The sequence below is a fragment of the Dendrobates tinctorius genome, unplaced genomic scaffold (assembly GCF_039654945.1).
Source record: "Dendrobates tinctorius isolate UK_male_01 unplaced genomic scaffold, ASM3965494v1 ptg000240l, whole genome shotgun sequence".
NCBI lineage: Eukaryota > Metazoa > Chordata > Amphibia > Anura > Dendrobatidae > Dendrobates > Dendrobates tinctorius.
This window is the reverse complement of record NW_027361907.1, coordinates 437,636-455,288: the sequence shown is the minus strand read 5'-3', so window position 1 is coordinate 455,288 and position 17,653 is coordinate 437,636. Positions and strand designations below refer to the sequence as shown.

General features: G+C 43.8%; 1 protein-coding gene across 1 annotated transcript in view; it reads right to left on the bottom strand.

Moving 5' to 3' along the window:
• The window catches only part of TNFSF13B (TNF superfamily member 13b), a 166,237-nt gene that overhangs the window by 140,665 nt on the left and 7,919 nt on the right, over nucleotides 1–17,653 (bottom strand). The window contains 1 exon segment of the mRNA XM_073556814.1: nucleotides 5,709–5,790. Within this exon segment, the coding sequence (XP_073412915.1) occupies nucleotides 5,709–5,790 (82 nt within the window).

The window sequence follows — 17,653 nt, the reverse complement described above, 5'->3', positions numbered from 1 at the left end:
TTGTTACTCATGTGAACACATTATTTTTTGCTCTGTTTTGGACTTGTTTTTAACAATAAATTGGACCTTTTTTCTTTTTCCTTGGTTACTGCGTGAAGACTGCACGAGGTCCGGGCTATCCACTACACATGCCTTCAGGTGAGCTGGCTTCTTTTTCTCTTTTTAAAGATTTGGAAGTGCCTGTTGATGGTGCCTCAGGATGTGCGAAGACAGGTGCAGAGGCATCTGGGCCATTGTCAAGCACAGGGGATTGGCAAGCACCTAGCACAGGGGGAGAGGCAGTGATGTCACCCGCTTGGACCAATTGTGAACCCAGGCGTTCAGTCCACCGAGTCAGTTGCTTAGCTGACATGTGCCTGATCATGCAGGTGGAGGTTAGTCTCTTAGTGGTCAGGCTCCTGCTGGTATTAGCATGGCACAGGATGCAAGTTACCATTTTTTTGTCTCAGAACTCTCTTTTAAAAAGTCCCAGACTGGGGAACACCTAACTCTTTGAGAGAGAAATTCATGGGTGTCCGTGCTCTGCAGAACAGTTGCCAACCTTCTCCTTCTGGTCACTTCATTGCCTCTTTCTGCCTGTTTCAGTACTGCCAATCCCCCCTCAGCGCTGCTGGCCTCCCTCTGCATGACTGCTTCCCAGGTTAGGTCAGTGACTTGGTCATCCACCACCCTGTCTTCCTAAACCGCACCCTAGTGCTCCTAACTTTGTAACTTATTATTATTATTATTATTATTTATTGTTATAGCGCCATTTATTCCATGGCGCTTTACATGTGAGGGGGGTATACATAAAAACAAGTACAATAATCTTAAACAATACAAGTCATAACTGGTACAGGAGGAGAGAGGACCCTGCCCGCGAGGGCTCACAATCTTCAAGGGATGGGTGATAATACAGTAGGCGAGGGTAGAGCTGGTCGTGCAGCGGTTTGGTCGATCGGTGGTTACTGCAGGTTATAGGCTTGTCGGAAGAGGTGGGTCTTCAGGCTCTTTTTGAAGGTTTCGATGGTAGGTGAGAGTCTGATATGTTGTGGTAGAGAGTTCCAGAGTAGGGGTGATGCGCGAGAGAAATCTTGTATGCGATTGTGGGAAGAGGAGATAAGAGGGGAGTAGAGAAGGAGATCTTGTGAGGATCGGAGGTTGCGTGCAGGAAAGTACCGGGAGACGAGGTCACAGATGTATGGAGGAGACAAGTTGTGGATGGCTTTGTATGTCATGGTTAGGGTTTTGTAATGGAGTCTCTGGGCAATTGGGAGCCAGTGAAGGGATTGACAGAGGGGAGAAGCTGTAACTTAACAACAACTTAACAAGAACTTAACAACAACCTGACTTATTGGCAACTATGCTTCATCATCAACTACCTCCTTAGACAAAATTTGCCATTCCTGACCGTCATCTTCTTGAGTGGCTGCTCACTGGTCTGCTGGGACTTGTCATGGTGAGTGGGAGGAGGATCAGAGTGAGGATTAAGTGATCTAGACTCTTGGGTGCTCAGATTGGACCATGTTTAAGACTGGGTGGTGCTGGCAAGCATGCTGAAAGAATTTTCTGCTATCCAACTGACCTCCTAATCACACTGCTCTAGCTTCAGAAGTGGTGTCCCGTGCCTCCCTGCAATGTGGAACAAGTGTTGTAGATAGGTGTGTAGATAAGTTCCAGCAGCAGCACTTCCACTACCCCATCCCTTACCACACGCCTTACGCATTTTTTAATTGCTAGGTCTCTCTAAACCAAATTTCCTTCATGAATTGAAACTAAACTTTTTAAATAAAAAATGTGGTCACCAGTAGGAGGTCAAGCAGTTTTTAAAAATTTCAAACCAGCGTAATTTCACACAAAGCAGGTTAAACTGTATGGAAGACAATAGTCAATTTTTTTGACACAAAATGTTGTGAGCTGTAGTAGGCCAAGCGGTTTTTAAACCACCGTAAATTTGCACAAAACACGTTAAACTGTATGGATGAGAATAGTCAATTTTTTTTTACATTGCAAACCACCGTAATTTTACACAAACCATGTTAAAATGTATGGATGACAATAATCAATTTTAGGAACCAAAACATTTTATGAATGTAGAATGCCAAGCGTTTTAAAACATTTTAAACCACTTTAATGTTACACAAAGCAAATTAAACTGGCTGAGAATAGTCAATTTTTTTAAAACAAAAGTTGTGAACTGTAGCATGCCAAGCAATTTTTAAAAATGTCAAACCACCATCATTTTACACAAAGCACCTTAGAATGTATAGATGACAATAGTCAATTTTTTAATAAAAAATGTTGTGAACTCTAGCAGGCCAAATGGTTTTTGCTAATTTTAAACCACCATAACTTTACACAAAGTATGGTAAACTGTATGGATGACAATACAGTCAATTTTTTCACAAAAAAATGTGGTAACCTGCAGCAGCTATAATTTTAACAGTGGACTGCAAAGCACTAAGCCCTGCCTAGAGGCTGTATTCAGCCACTCTCCCCGCTCCAGCTGTCCCTAGGCTAAATGCAAAATGTATTGCATAGAAACAGCAAAGCACAAGATTAGCCCTAAGGCCAGGATCACACTACCATGAGTGATTCGAGAAACTCGCACGAGTCTCTCACATCAACACCCGGCGCTGCCGCCGGCACTCAGGACCGGAGCCGCGGCTGCATAGAAATACATAGAAATACATGCAGTGTATACCCGGTAGTGTGATCCCGGCCTAAGAGGACTTTTAACCCCTTAACCCCCGCAGGTATTTTCGTTTTTTGCATTTTCGTTTTTTGCGCGCAGTTTTCCCAGAGCCATAACTTTTTTATTTTTTTGGTCAATATGTCCATGTGAGGGCTTGTTTTTTGTGGGACCAGTTGTACTTTTGAACAACACCATTGTTTTTAACATATCGTGTACTAGAAAATGGGAAAAAAATTCCAAGTGTGGTGAAATTGCAAAAAAAGTGCAATCCCACAGTTGTTTTTTTTTTATCATGTTCACTAAACATAAACATAATGATTGTCCAGGTCATTACGAGTTCAAAGACACCAAACATTTCTAGGTTTCATTTTTATCTTAGTGGTGAAAAAAAATTCCAAAATTTTGAATAAAAAAAAAAAATTGCTCCATTTTCCAATACTCATACTGTCTCCATTTTTCATGATCTCAGGTTGGGTTTTTTCACCATGTTCACTAAATGCTAAAACTGACTTGCCATTATGATTCTCCAGGTCATTACGACTTCATAGACACCAAACATGTCTAGGTTGTAATTTATCTAATGCCACTACCAAGATGGCTACGGCATTACAGTGACTGGCAGGCAAGCCTCGCAGGTTTGGTGCCAGCTACACAGCCAATGCTCGATGAGTGCTGAGCATTTCTGAGCACTCAAAAACTCGAGTGATATCCGAGTATCACCGAGCACGTTTACATCATTAATAGGTACAAAACACACATATCAATCAAGACACATATAATGAAATAATAGTTATAAGCCTAGCACTCAACTTAAGTGTGATTTATTGTAGTACGCATACAAAACGTTTCAGTCAATTGCGACCTTCTTCAGTTACTACAAAATAGATATTAAAGTGAGAACGCAAAATATAACACAAAAATAAAAATAAAAATAACATAACATAAAATAGCAAACCGAAGTATATACTGTACATCAAAGATTGCATGGTTATATGAATAGAAATATGGAAGACGCAGATAATATTCACCAACTGCCACGTACAACCTATCCTAGAAATAGTGTGGATAGAAAAAAATAGAAAGAAATATAATAACATCCGGATGGGATGTGTGACGTACCATGCTGTACTACATATTCAGCAGGGGATTATATAGCCCTTGTATAACTCGTTGTGCTCATAATCTATAGAGACACATATATAGAGAGAGCTCAGCCAAGAATAACAGAGAGAGACTTAGATGGTGCAGGATTGCTACTTACAGGGACAATCTGTCCATCAGCATGAGTACACTGAAAATAGATATGAGCATATACAGTGGCCATCAGGTCAGTGCATGCCAGAATGGCGAACCACTAGTTAAAACAGAGAAGGAGTGCTGCATTACCTTAATTATGTGGACTGATGGGACTGATGGGGCATATGTTCCTCCAGACGCGGGATCCACCGCAAGTCTGGCTAGGCATAGTAATCCACAGGTTTAAGAAGGAAGAGGGGCGGGACAAATTAAGCGGCGGCCAATAGAGTACTGAGCAGCAGAGGGCAGGAGTTATCAAAGCAGGAACAACATGGCCGTGCTTTCCACGCCATGTTAATGGGCGTTCCAGCTTTAAAAATGAATTTATTACTGTATATTTGTTAAATACAATGCCCAAAAGATGGCGGTTTTATATGGGCAATATGGAGGAGTGTGGATGAGGGAGTTTGGGCAGGGAATTGAGAAGCCTGTGCAGGGATGGCATGAGAGCGGGGTAGCGGACTCTCGCTGACGTCACTGAGGCTGCAGGGAGTCCCCGGCTGACCTGAGGTGAACTGATGAGCGTGGGAAAAAAGTCAGAAACTTTCCAACGCTTATTAATTCATCTACTGGCAGCCATGGAGGCTGCGCAGAGCTGAACTAATTCATTCTGAAGTAGTTTACAGTGGAGCTGGTCGCATTAGCACCGGTCCTCATTGTAAACTATTTAACCCCTTGTGAAGGATTACAGTGTGGGACCTGACAGAATGGCAGAGAGGTAACTATATTGTTGCTTTTTTATGTTATTTTTTTTTTTTTGCAGATCATGGTTTAATTTTGGAATAGCAGAGTAATAAAAATTGGTCAAAAACTTGTCTTTATTTCATTAAAAGACTTTTTAATTAATGTCTGTGTGTGTTTTTTAACCATTTCATAGTCTAGGGTTAATAATGGATAGGTGTCTTATTGACACCTCTCCATTATTAATTGGCTTAATGTCACCTTCCAATTGCAAGGTAACATTAACCCTTTGTTATTAACCCATTTGCCACTGCTACAGGGCAATGGGAATAGAGAGGATAAGTGCCAGAAAAGGCACATCTTATAGATGCACCTTTTCTGGGGTGTCTGTAAGCAGATATTTGTAGCCGGGGGGGACAAAAACAATCCACCAAATTCTTCAAAATGTTTCCTATCACAACATCCATCTTCGCCAGTCACTTGCTCTTCTCTCCAACCTGCACTTTCTCCTCTACAACCTGTCAAAGATGGGCTGTAGGAACACTGTATATATAGGTTTTCATTAGCCAATCACGTTTGCAGGGCGTTTTAAAAACCGGATCCGTCAAAATCTGTCGAAAAACGGATAAAAAAACGGGTGCGACGGATCCGGTTTTTGGTCGGATGCGCAAGATGGATCCGTCCGAAAACCGGATCCGTCACATCCTGTTTTACATAACATTTGACGCATCCGGCGGTCCGGCGCGATGCTGGATCACGCCTGACGGCAAAAAACTTATGTGTGAAAGAGGCCTAATTGAGCCAATTCTCTTGCATGAGAGCATACACTCGTGTGATGATATGGCTAAAATGCACACTTGCTTAATAATTCTGCACACAGTGTATGAAAACACAGCATTCTTCTAATGTGTTAGTTCCCAAAATATCACCCTACAAAACATATTCTGCATGAGCTGGGTAGGTCAGTTTCATCAATTTTTGCATTCAGTCATCTACATGCCATGTCATAGACAAGCACAAGTATGATTTAGTCAACCGGAGCACAATAAATTAATACCTTTTCCATCAGATGTCTGTCTTCGGATTCGTTCATTTTGGAGTAAACTGCTTTCTTTCTGAACATCTGATGATTTTCCCTTCTGTAAAAAGCAACGTGTTTACCAGGGTATATATTTTAATTGCAACGATGGTAATCATTGATGTCATTAGTGTTGTATTAATATAAAAGCTCTGTTGACCATTACCATTTAGAGTTTACCATATGTACAGATATAATCTACATAAACAGTTGAACAACTTTGTACAGTATATGCATTATGCATATGCAGCAGCCAGGATCGTCCATGTGGCTAATCGGTGCTCAGACACCTCGGCTCTGTGCCAGTCATTGCACTAGCTGCCCATACATTACAGAATCCAATTCAAACTGCTTGTTCTCACCCACAAAGCTCTACACAGTGCAGCACCCCCTACATCTCCTCCCTCATTTCTGTTTAAAGGTCTACCTGCTCGGTACGCTCTGTAAATAACTTTCAACAAACTTCTTCACTAGTCTGTACCTTCCACTCCCGCCTCTAAGACTTCTCAGGCATTGTGCCTGAGAACTATGTCCCGGAACACAGCAAAATACTTCCAGGACATAGTGTACCGGCATATGCACAGTAATGATTTTCGGCTTTGCCCGCAATTGGGCAAAGCATACTGCGTGTGCGCGAAGCAAGATTGCTTTGCACACACACAATCTATGGAGTAGAACTACTAGAATTCCGGAAAAGATTGCGGACGGGGCCACGGATGGGGTGGAGAAAAAAAGAAGAAACACCGCCCATCGGACCGGACATAGGCCATTTACATAGGCCGTCAACTTCCGATGACAGATTCCCTTTAACAAGAAAATCTTTTTACTTGTAAATTGTAAGTGAAATGAAGTGTCACCTGTTAACATCTTCTGGTCTAAATATGCCTCACTTGTAAGTTACCATAGTTTTTGTCATTGTTCTATACTTTTTTACAGTATTGGGTGCTACTTGATTATTCTAAATAATTTAAAAGTAAGTATATTTCAAAATACTAAATATTTTTTGCAAGTATTTTATTTTTTACATTAACAAGGAAATGCATGGAAGAAAAGAATGATTGTTTGCAGCCAGCACCCTTAAAGGCTCATTGTTTTCTCAACAAACTTTGCATAAATCAGTTGTTACATAGGTCTGCCAGTGGTCTCTTGGCCACTTTAAAATGGCTACCATGAACAGGCTTAGTGCAAGCTCTTCCAGATCCCAGGGGTTGCCCTGGACGTCACCCTTAATACAGAAATCTGGACTTACACAGGTGCTAGGTTGGAGCAACGAATTCAACTCCTGGACACTAGTGCAGGCTGGCAGGAGTAGTCAGATTGCTGGACCAGAACAGGAAGGGCAGTAATGGTACAAAAATGTGGGTAAAAGAATGGTCAGACAACAGGCTAACTTAAAGTTATTGCCAATGTGGGCCGTACCCCTGTGGGTATTATAGATGAGGAAAGACGTTTCTGTAGGTACAGTAACTGTCATTTTCATTGGTAGCCATGAGTCATGTTTAAGCACTGATGCACGTTAACTTTTGAATTTTCACATAGACTGTTATGGCCGTAGTAAAATTTCTATCATGGATATGTTGTAGCAATATATAAGCACTATGCACTTTAGTAGTTACTAGCTGAAGAGCCGGCGTTGCCTGGGCATAGTGACCAACTGTGGTTAGTTATAACAAATTATAACGATTATATTGCACATAAAAACTGTGCATCTAATCCTATTCTGTGTGATACTGTCTGCTGAACCGTGTATCTATTCCTATCCTGTGTGATACTGACTGCTGAGCTGGGTATCTAATCCTATCCTGTGTGATACTGCTGAGCTGTGTATCTAATCCTATCCTCTGTGATACTGCTTGCTGAGCCATGTGTCTAATCCTCTCCTGTGTGATACTGACTGCTGAGCTGTGTATCTAATCCTATCCTGTGTTATACTGACTGCTGAGCAGTGTATCTAATCCTATCCTGTGTGATACTGACTGCGGAGCCGTGTATCTAATCCTATCCTGTGTGATACTGGGCTCCCCCTGTAGTCTGTGTCAGAGGGTCGTCTGTGTTGGCACGGTAATAAATTGTGTTATTTCCAGCTTTACAGAAGGACAATAACACCATAGAAATGATAAGAATAATAGGCCTCAGTTACCACAACTGTCTACAAAGAAAACTGTTGCTGATAGCAACCAATCACAGCTCATTTTTCATCTTTTAAATAGCTCTGGGACAGCGTGGCGCGTTTTTACTGGCGACTTTTGTGTTTCGACTTTTATGTGGCGACATTGGTGTATGTGTGGTGAAATGTATGCTGAGGGTGGTATATGTGTTGAAGCACGTGGTAGCGTGTGGCACATTTTGTGTGTGTGTTCATATCCCCGTGTGTGGTGAGTATCCCATGTCAGGGCCCACCTTAGCAACTGTACGGTATATACTGTTTGGCGCCATCGCTCTCATTCTTTAAGTCCCCCTTGTTCACATCTGGCAGCTGTCAATTTGCCTCCAACACTTTTCCTTTCACCTTTTCCCCATTATGTAGATAGGGGCAAAATTGTTTGGTGAATTGGAACGTGCGGGGTTAAAATTTCGCCTCACAACATAGCCTATGACGCTCTCGGGGTCCAGACGTGTGACTGTGCAAAATTTTGTGGCTGTAGCTGCGACGATGCGGATGCCAATCCCGGACATAAATACTGTACATACATACATACATACTGTACATACACACCCACATTGAGCTTTATATATTAGATTGCTGATAAAAAAAACACCATGATTTATTATTGTACAAGGTCATTTTATAATACAGTATATATTTTTTTTCTATTATACACTCTGCCTGGTTTACAACTCTGGTTTTTACCTCCCCAGCCTTTAACCTGTTTGAGAAATCTCCTTTTAATATGTTTTATATATTTTAATATATTATTAATAAATATTTGTTTTAACCTATTTTTGTTGCCTTTTCCTCTTTATCTCTATGGATAGTTAGTGGATGTAGATGATTATGATTAAATTGAGGTCGGTAAAATACCTTGAATGGAAATTAGATACTTAATCATTAGCAGATGCAATGTCTCATGTGGAGAGCCTTTGATGTGCCTAAACAGTGGAAACCCCCCCACAAGTGACCCCATTTTGGAAACCAGACCCCTCAAGGAATGTATTTAGATGTGTGATGAGCACACTGAACCCTCAGGTGCTTCACAGAAGCTTATAATATTGAGCCATAAAAATTTAAAAAAAATCACATTTTTCCAACAAAAATCTTTTTTAGCCCCAAATTTTGCATAAGGGTAACAGGAGATATTGCACCATACAATTTGTTGTGCAATTTCTCCTGAGTACGATGATACACCATATGTGGGAGAAAACTACTATTTGGGCCCACGGCAGGGCTCAGAAGAAAAGGAGCGTCATTTGAGTTTTTGAGTGTAAAATTTGCTGGAATCATTAGCGGATGCAATGTCTCATTTGGAGAGCCCTTGATGTCCCTAAACAGTAGAAATTTTAATTTCTCCTAAGGACGCCGATTCCCCATATTTAGGGGAAAACTACTTTTGAGGCACAGTGCAAAGCTTAGAAGGGAAGCAGTGCCATATTCAAATTCAAATTTTCCAGGAATGGTTTGAGGGTGAAATGTCACATTGGCAGAGCCCCTGAGGTGCCATAACAACAAAAATCCCCGATATATGAACTCTTTTTACAAACTACACCCCCCAATAAATTCATCTAAGGGTGCAGTGATCATATTAACACCACATGTGCCTTAGAGAATGTTATACCATTGAGCGGTATTTAATTTTTCTAAAGACAAAGAGGAGAATTTTTTCAACAAACTGAGATCCATTTTTTCTTGAGTATGCAGATACCCCACATGTAATCAGGAAAAACTTTTCAGGCACAGTGCAAAACTTAGAAGTGAAGGAGTATATTATAATGCAGATTTTACGGTTATGGTTTGCGTGTGCCATGACCAATTGGGTGAGCCTAAGGTGCCAGAACAGCAGAACCCCCATAAGTGACCCCATTTTACAAACTACACCTCTCAAAAAATTGATCTAGTGGTGCAGTGATCATATTAACACCACAGGTGGGTCACAGAATTTTATACTATTGTGCAGTGAAGAAAAATAATTACATTTTTACCACCAAAATGTTGCTTTAGCCCCAGAATTTATATTTTCTCGCAAGTGGGTAAAAATGGCACCATAATTTGTCCCCCAATCTCTACTGAACGTGACAATACCCCATATGTGGCTGTACAGTACTGCTTAGCCACACATCAAGGACGGAGTGCTATTTGTCTCCTGGGGCACAGATTTTCCGAGAACAGTTTGCTACACCATACACAGAGCCCCTAAGTGCTAGAAGAGTAGAATCCCTCCCTCACATGATCCTATTTTGGAAAAAATACTCCTTTGCGAATTTATGTAGTGATGATTTTGATTCCATGGGTGTTTTACAGAAACAAGTAGCAGTGAAGATTGCAAGCTGCCATTGTAGTGACCAGTATGCTGTAGTTACCAGTACGTTACTCCCAGCTCATGCTTCGGGAGACACGCATCAGTAAATCAGGTGGGCTCTCATTGCTACAAAAATGCCAAACGTGTGGGCGCTATATGTGGTTTAGGCACACTGGGGCTCAGAAGGGAGGGGGGCATTTAGATTTGGGAGCTCAGAATTTGTTGAATTTATTTTGGCGGGTGAGGAGCCATTTCACTTTTCCAGAGCCATTGCTATGTGGAAGTCCCCTATATTTCTGTTAACACAAGAGCGACCTGAGTAGGGACTTGCTTTTTTTGTGGACTGAGTTGAAGCTTTTGTTATGTAAAATGTTCCTAACATTTGGGATCACATTTACACGCTCTCTACGCTGAGCACTTACTGCGGAGTTTCCATCTAAATCTCTGAGTGACATGATTCAGATGAAACCCTTTAAGGATTTATTCACTATAATGAGGCAGCAGAGTTACTTTGGACTTAGTATGGCCTCTGTTCAATGGTGTCCTTCTTTTTAGAAGTGCACAAAACTGTGGCTGACTGCACTTTTATGCTTGCTTAAAAAGATAGACACCGCCAGATCATAGGCCAGACAGCATCCACCGTGCCTTCATCTGCCTCATTATAGGGAATCTTCTGCCGAGGGTTCCATCTGAATCACATATTTCAGGGATGTGCGCCGGGCCTGCGATCTTTGGGAACAAATCAACAGCAGATGAAGAATTGGTTTTATTTATTTTTGCGCCATTCCTTGTGTGGTACAAGTGATTAGGTGACTTGATTCTTAGGGTCTGTGTGATTACAGAAATACTAGATTTATATTTTTTTATGCTTGGCTGCTGTCACACACTAAAACGTTTTGTTTATTTTTGTTGCAAAAACTAGTTTTTGCATCGCCATATTTTGTGGACTATAATTTTTCCATATTTTGGCCGACATAGTCATGCAAGGACTTTTTTTGAGGAACGATTTTGACATTTTTATTGTTACTAGTGTTGAGCATTCCGATACCGCAAGTATCGGGTATCGGCCGATACTTGCTGTATCAGAATTCCGATACCGACTTCCGATATTTTTTCAATATCGGAAGTCGGCATCGGAATCGGAAGTTCAAAGTTGATTGACAGCCGAAATGACGTCATCATGATGCGCGGTGTGTGCGCATCATGATGCGCCGTCATTTCGGGCCTTCCGGGGGTCTCTGCCGGCCTGCCGGGGGGCTGTGCCGGCCTGCCGGGGGGCTGTGTGGACTGCCCGGGGTCTGTACCGGCCTGCCGGGGGGCTGTGCCGGCCTGCCGGTGGTCTGTGCACCCTGTGGGGGTCTGTACCGGCCTGCCGGGGGGCTGTGCTGATGTCCGGGGGTCTGTGCAAGCATTGTCCGATGGGACTACAAGTCCCATCTGGCGATGCCTGCTACCATGACAGTGATTGACACATTAGCCAATGATGGGACAGTAGTAGTCCCATCATCCGGCTAATGTGTTAAATGTTAAAAAAAAAAATATATATATATATACTACATACATACTACATACATACTACATGCATACTACATACATACTACATACACACAGCAATGGCATAAAGTGAGACTAGGGACTTTTTTTTTGTAGTCCCATCGGACGATGCCTGCACAGACCCCCGAAGCCTGCACAGCCCCCCGGCAGGCCGGCACAGCCCCCCGGAGCCTGCACAGACCACCGGCAGGCCGGCACAGCCCCCCGGAGCCTGCACAGACCACCAGCAGGCCGGCACAGCCCCCCGGCAGGCCGGCACAGCCCACCGGAGCCTGCACAGACCACCGGCAGGCCGGCACAGACCACCGGAGCCTGCACAGACCCCCTGGCAGGCCGGCACAGCCCCCCGAAAGGCCCGTACAGACCCCAGAGAGGCTGTACAAGGCAAAAACAGGGTTTTTCTTATTCCGATACCGGAAGTCCCATAGACTTGAATGGGACTTCCGGTATCGGAATCGGCGATACCGATACTTTTTTTAAGATCGGCCGATCCATTCCGATCCGATACTTTGAAGTATCGGATGGTATCGCTCAACTCTAATTGTTATCATTTCCAGGCACATGACATTTTTTGATCGCTTTCTATTCCAATTTTTGGGAGGCAGAATGAACAAAAAACAACAATTCAGGAATTGTTTATTTGTTTTTTTATGTCTTTCCGTGTGTGGTAAAATTGATAAGGCAGATTTATTTTTCGGGTCAGTACGATTACAAAGATACCTCATTTATATTTTTTTTTTAAGTTTAGGCACTTTTACACAATAAAAACTATTTTGTAGAAAAAATAATTATTTTTGCATCGCTTTATTCTGAAAGCTATACCTTTTTTAATTTTAACTGATGGAGCTTTATAACAGCTTGTGCTTTGTGGGACAACATGATATTTTCAGCAGTACCATGTTTATTTACATTTGTCTTTTTGATCACGTTTTATTCCACTTTATGTTCGACGGAATGATGATAAAGCCTTGTTTTTGCCTTTTTAAAATTTATTTTTTTTAACCGTGCTCTCTAAAGGGATTAACTAAAGGGACAGTTTTATAGGTTGGGTTATACGTAGCGATACCAAATATACGTGTACTTTTATTGTTTATATATACACTGCTCAAAAAAATAAAGGGAACACTTAAACAACAGAATATAACTCCAAGTAAATCAAACTTCTGTGAAATCAAACTGTCCACTGATTGACAATCATTTTCACATGCTGTTGCACAAATGGAACAGACAACAGATGTAAATTACTGGCAATTGTCAAGACACCCTCAATAAAGGAGTGGTTCTCCAGGTGGGGACCACAGACCACATCGCAGTACCAATGCTTTCTGCCTGATGTTTTGGTCACTTTTGAATGTTGGTTGTGCTTTCACATTCATGGTAGCATGAGATGGACTCTACAACCCACACAAGTTGCTCAGGTAGTGTAGCACATCCAGGATGACACATCAATGCGAGCTGTGGCAAGAAGGATTGCTGTGTCTGTCAGCGTAGTGTCCAGAGGCTGGAGGCGCTACCAGGAGACAGGCCAGTACACCAGGAGACATGGAGGGGGCCGCAGGAGGGCAACAACCCAGCAGCAGGACCGCTACCTCCGCCTTTGTGTGAGGAGGAACAGGAGGAGCACTGCCACAGCCCTGTAAAATGACCTCCAGCAGGCCACAAATGTGCATGTGTCTGCACAAACAGTTAGAAACCGACTCCGTGAGGATGGTCTGAGTGCCCGACATCCACAGATGGGGGTTGTGCTCACAGCCCAACACCGTGCAGGATGCTTGGCATTTGCCACAGAACACCAGGATTGGCAAATTCGACACTCGCGACCTGTGCTCTTCACAGTTGAAAGCAGGTTCACACTGAGCACAAATGACAGACGTGACAGAGTCTGGAGATGCCATAGAGAGCGATCTGCTGCCTGCAACATTCTTCAGCATGACCGGTTTGGCAGTGTATCAGTAATGTTGTGGGGTGGCATTTCTTTGGAGGGCCACATAGCCCTCCGTGTGCTCGCCAGAGGTAGCCTGACTGCCATTAGGTACCGAGATGAGATCCTCAGACCCCTTGTGAGACCATATGCTGGTGCGGTTGGCCCTTGGTTCCTCCTAATGCAGGACAATGCTAGACCTCATGTGGCTGGAGTGTGCCAGCAGTTCCTGCAAGATGAAGGCATTGAAGCTATGGACTGGCCCGCCTGTTCCCTAGACCTGAATCCGATTGAGCACATCTGAGACATCATGTCATGCTCCATCAACCAACGTCACATTGCACCACAGACTGTCCAGGAGTTGGCGGATGCTTTAGTCCAGGTCTGGAAGAAGATCCCTCAGGAGACCATCCGCCACCTCATCAGGAGCATGCCCCCATTGGTTAATAAATTTGATTTCCATTGATGACTTTTGTGTGATTTTGTTGTCAGCACATTCAACTTTGTACAGAACAAAGTAGTCAATGAGAATATTTCATTCATTCAGATCTAGGATGTGTTATTTGAGTGTTCCCTTTATTTTTTTGAGAAGTGTATATTTTTTCAATAAAATATTTACTTATGGGTACAATATATTTTTATTTTTTATATTTTTACAATTGTTTTAAACTTTTGTTTGCTTTTTTACTTTGTCCCACTATGGGATTCATTTGTTTGCAGGCTGATCTCTTGTATAGCATAGGGATGCAGGAGCATCCCTATGTTATGCAAGCTGTCAGCACTGCAATGACAGGCAAACTTGCTTCATCATGCTCTGAGTATCAATCAACTTTGTTAGCTCTGGTGTCATCATGTCAACTATAACAATACCACTTACGAAGGACAAATACCGTCACACTGTGTCCAGACCAGACATTACCACCACATAGTGACCCCATAATACCATCTACAAGGGACAAATACCACCACACCATGGCCAGAGCACATATTACCACCTTAGTGACCTAATAATGCCACATACAAGGAAGAAATAACACCACACCACAACCAGACCATATTTTATCACCACATGGTGACCGAATACTACAATACTGATCATTAATAAAAATAAACACAATACTAAGTGCTATTATACACATGAGTTCTGTATATACTGTTAGTGTATAGGTAATACAGTGATCTCCAGTGACATTATATACAATACAATGATCAACAGTCCCATTATACACAGGAGTTAAGTATATAGTGATAATGTACAGATGATACAGTGATCACCAGTGACATATACAGGAGCTCTGTATATAGTGTACAGATAATACAGTGGTCACCAGTGACATACACAAGAGCTCTGTATATAGTGTTACTGTACAGATGATACAGTGATCACCAATGCCATAATATACAGGAGCTCTGTGTACAGTGTGCAGGTAATAGTGATCACCAGTGACATTATACACAGAAGCTCTGTATATAGCGTCAGTGTACAGGTGTTAGGAACGGCGGAACGCACTAAATAAAAATAATAATAAAGTGCGTTCGCCGCTCGGGGTTCACCGTGCAGTAGGTGATATAACCGCTGCTAAGTGGTGGCAGGAGCAATTGGCAGTAATGCGCACAGGGTTAAATGTCACCCAGGTGTGCAGGGCTATCTCTGTTAAGTCACAGAGATGCCAAATAAACACAAATACGAAGACTGAGCCTGTTGAGGTCACAGTACTCAGTATAAATACACACTGTATCAGGTCACAGGAGTAGTCCAAGACGGCGGCACTACGTCCGTCTAGACCTACCGTGTGTGCAGTGTCGCAGCTGCGGACGCTAAGGAGAGCTGCTACTGCAGCACGGCGTGGACACTGCCGCTAAACGATAAAGCTATGACTCAAGCGCAATGTCGGACGCTAGCAGCTGTGGATGCTGCAGCAGAGGAGCGCTGGCGCTGATTCTAACTCAGTCCCTGACCAAATACGTAATATCAGAGGGAAGGGTTTTATAATGAGTCATTCACCAGAATCATACATCCGTCCTCATACACACAGCAGCAAGCAAGTCTATAATAGCGCATGGCGGAACAGCCATGCGCGCCTTTTATAGCAGCCAGGACCTTCCGCAAGCTTCCAGATCTCTGAGATGGACCAATGAGATCTGGAGCAGGACCTGAGCACATGACTCCCGATCTCCAATGGGAGATCGTCCTATGAGCATGCTCAGTAGGAGGACAGAAGGACTTAACCTCAGGAGAGATTTGCTGCAAGGCAATCTCCTCTGCAATCTCCTATGCAGTAGATAAACAGCAGGAGACTGCAGAATGTGAGGGTCTGGATCCCTGCGGAGTAAACGCAGAAATCTGACGCCTAACATTACCCCCCCTCCTAGGGCCCCCTCCTCCCTGAGCCTTCTGATCCACCAACTTGTGCCCATCAGAGATATAGGCCTCAGACTCGTCCGAAGGCAAGTCTGATGTCCCGGTAGGTGACAGAGACCCGGGACAAGTGGAAGGCGTCAGGGGCGAGAAGATCGCCAGGTTTGAGAAGGGACCCATGGGAGACAATGGGAGCAGAAGTTAAAGTGGAACGCCACTGTGTGTCAGCAGGCGTCTCCACCCTTCTCTTAAGGAGGCTATTCCGAGCACAAAAGGCGCAGGCCCGAATATATTTTTTAACATCCCGAACCCTGTGCAGCCACCAGTAAGACCCTGCCAGGAGTTTTGTGGTCTGCATATAGCCACAGTGACCACCCCTCCTGGACGTGTGTGCCCAAGCAAGCACCTTCGGCCGAAGGCGGGGAGGAACAAAGGTCTTGCCCGGTGGCACAGAATTTGGCGGTTGCGGGGCACTGTTGTTCTGAGACACAGCGTGTTGACAAGTATAACCGCAACTAGAGTCTTGTGCCAGATGCGCCTGGAGAATGGCACGAGACACCTCCATGGGGTCTGGGGGTGGAACCTCTGGCTCGGGTAGTTCCAGAGGCTCAAAAAAATTGGGAGCCGAGGTAACCTTCCGTTTGGATTAAGCACGCTCCATACCGCACTCCGAAAAACGGAGGTCAATGCGGGTGGAAATGGCAATCAGCTCTTCCAAACTTGCAGGAACCTCTCTGGTAGAGAGAGCATCTTTAACATGCTCCGCCAAACCTCTCCAAAACACAGGGATGAGGGCTTTATCGGACCACTCCAGCTCGGAAGCCAGTGTCCGAAAACGACGGCATACTGACTAACCGAGAGGAAACCCTGAGTCAAAGCAAGAAGCTGAAGAGAGGTGTCGTGTATGACCCGTGGACCGAGGAAGACCTGCTTAATAGCTGTTAGAAAGTGAGCAGCAGTCTGAACCTCTGGGTCACCACGCTCCCATGATGGCGTAGCCCACTCCAACGACTTGCCCGACAGAAGGGAAACAATAAACCCCACCTAGGTCCGTTCTGTAGGGAATCGCGCAGCCAGTAGCTCCAGCTAAATAGACCACTGACTGATGAAATCCCTACAGGAGGCGCCATCACCAGAAAATTTATCGGGCAACGGGAGACGGGTAACTGTCGGCGCGAGGGAGGACGTGGACTTACGGGAAACCGCGTCTGTGATTGCCTTTACAGCAGCTTCGGTGGATTGTGCAGCTGAGAGAGCCCTCTCAAGAGTGGCCAACCGGCCCTCAAGCTGCCGAATACACTGTAACAGTTGCTGCTGTTCTGCCATCACTAGCCAGACCCTGGCGCTAGTATAATGTTAGGAACGGCGGAACACACTAAATAAAAATAATAATAAAGTGCGTTCGCCGCTCAGGGTCCACCATGCAGTAGGTGATATAACCGCTGCTAAGTGGTGGCAGGAGCAATATGGCGGTAATGCGCACAGGGTTAAACGTCACCCAGGTGCGCAGGGCTATCTGTTATGAATGGGTCAGCGAGGAGGAAAAAAAAAACAAGCTAAGTCTCAGAAAACCAGAGAAGTTAGTAACTATGCAGATTGCAGATCCCTGATCTTAACCACACAACTATCAGCAGTC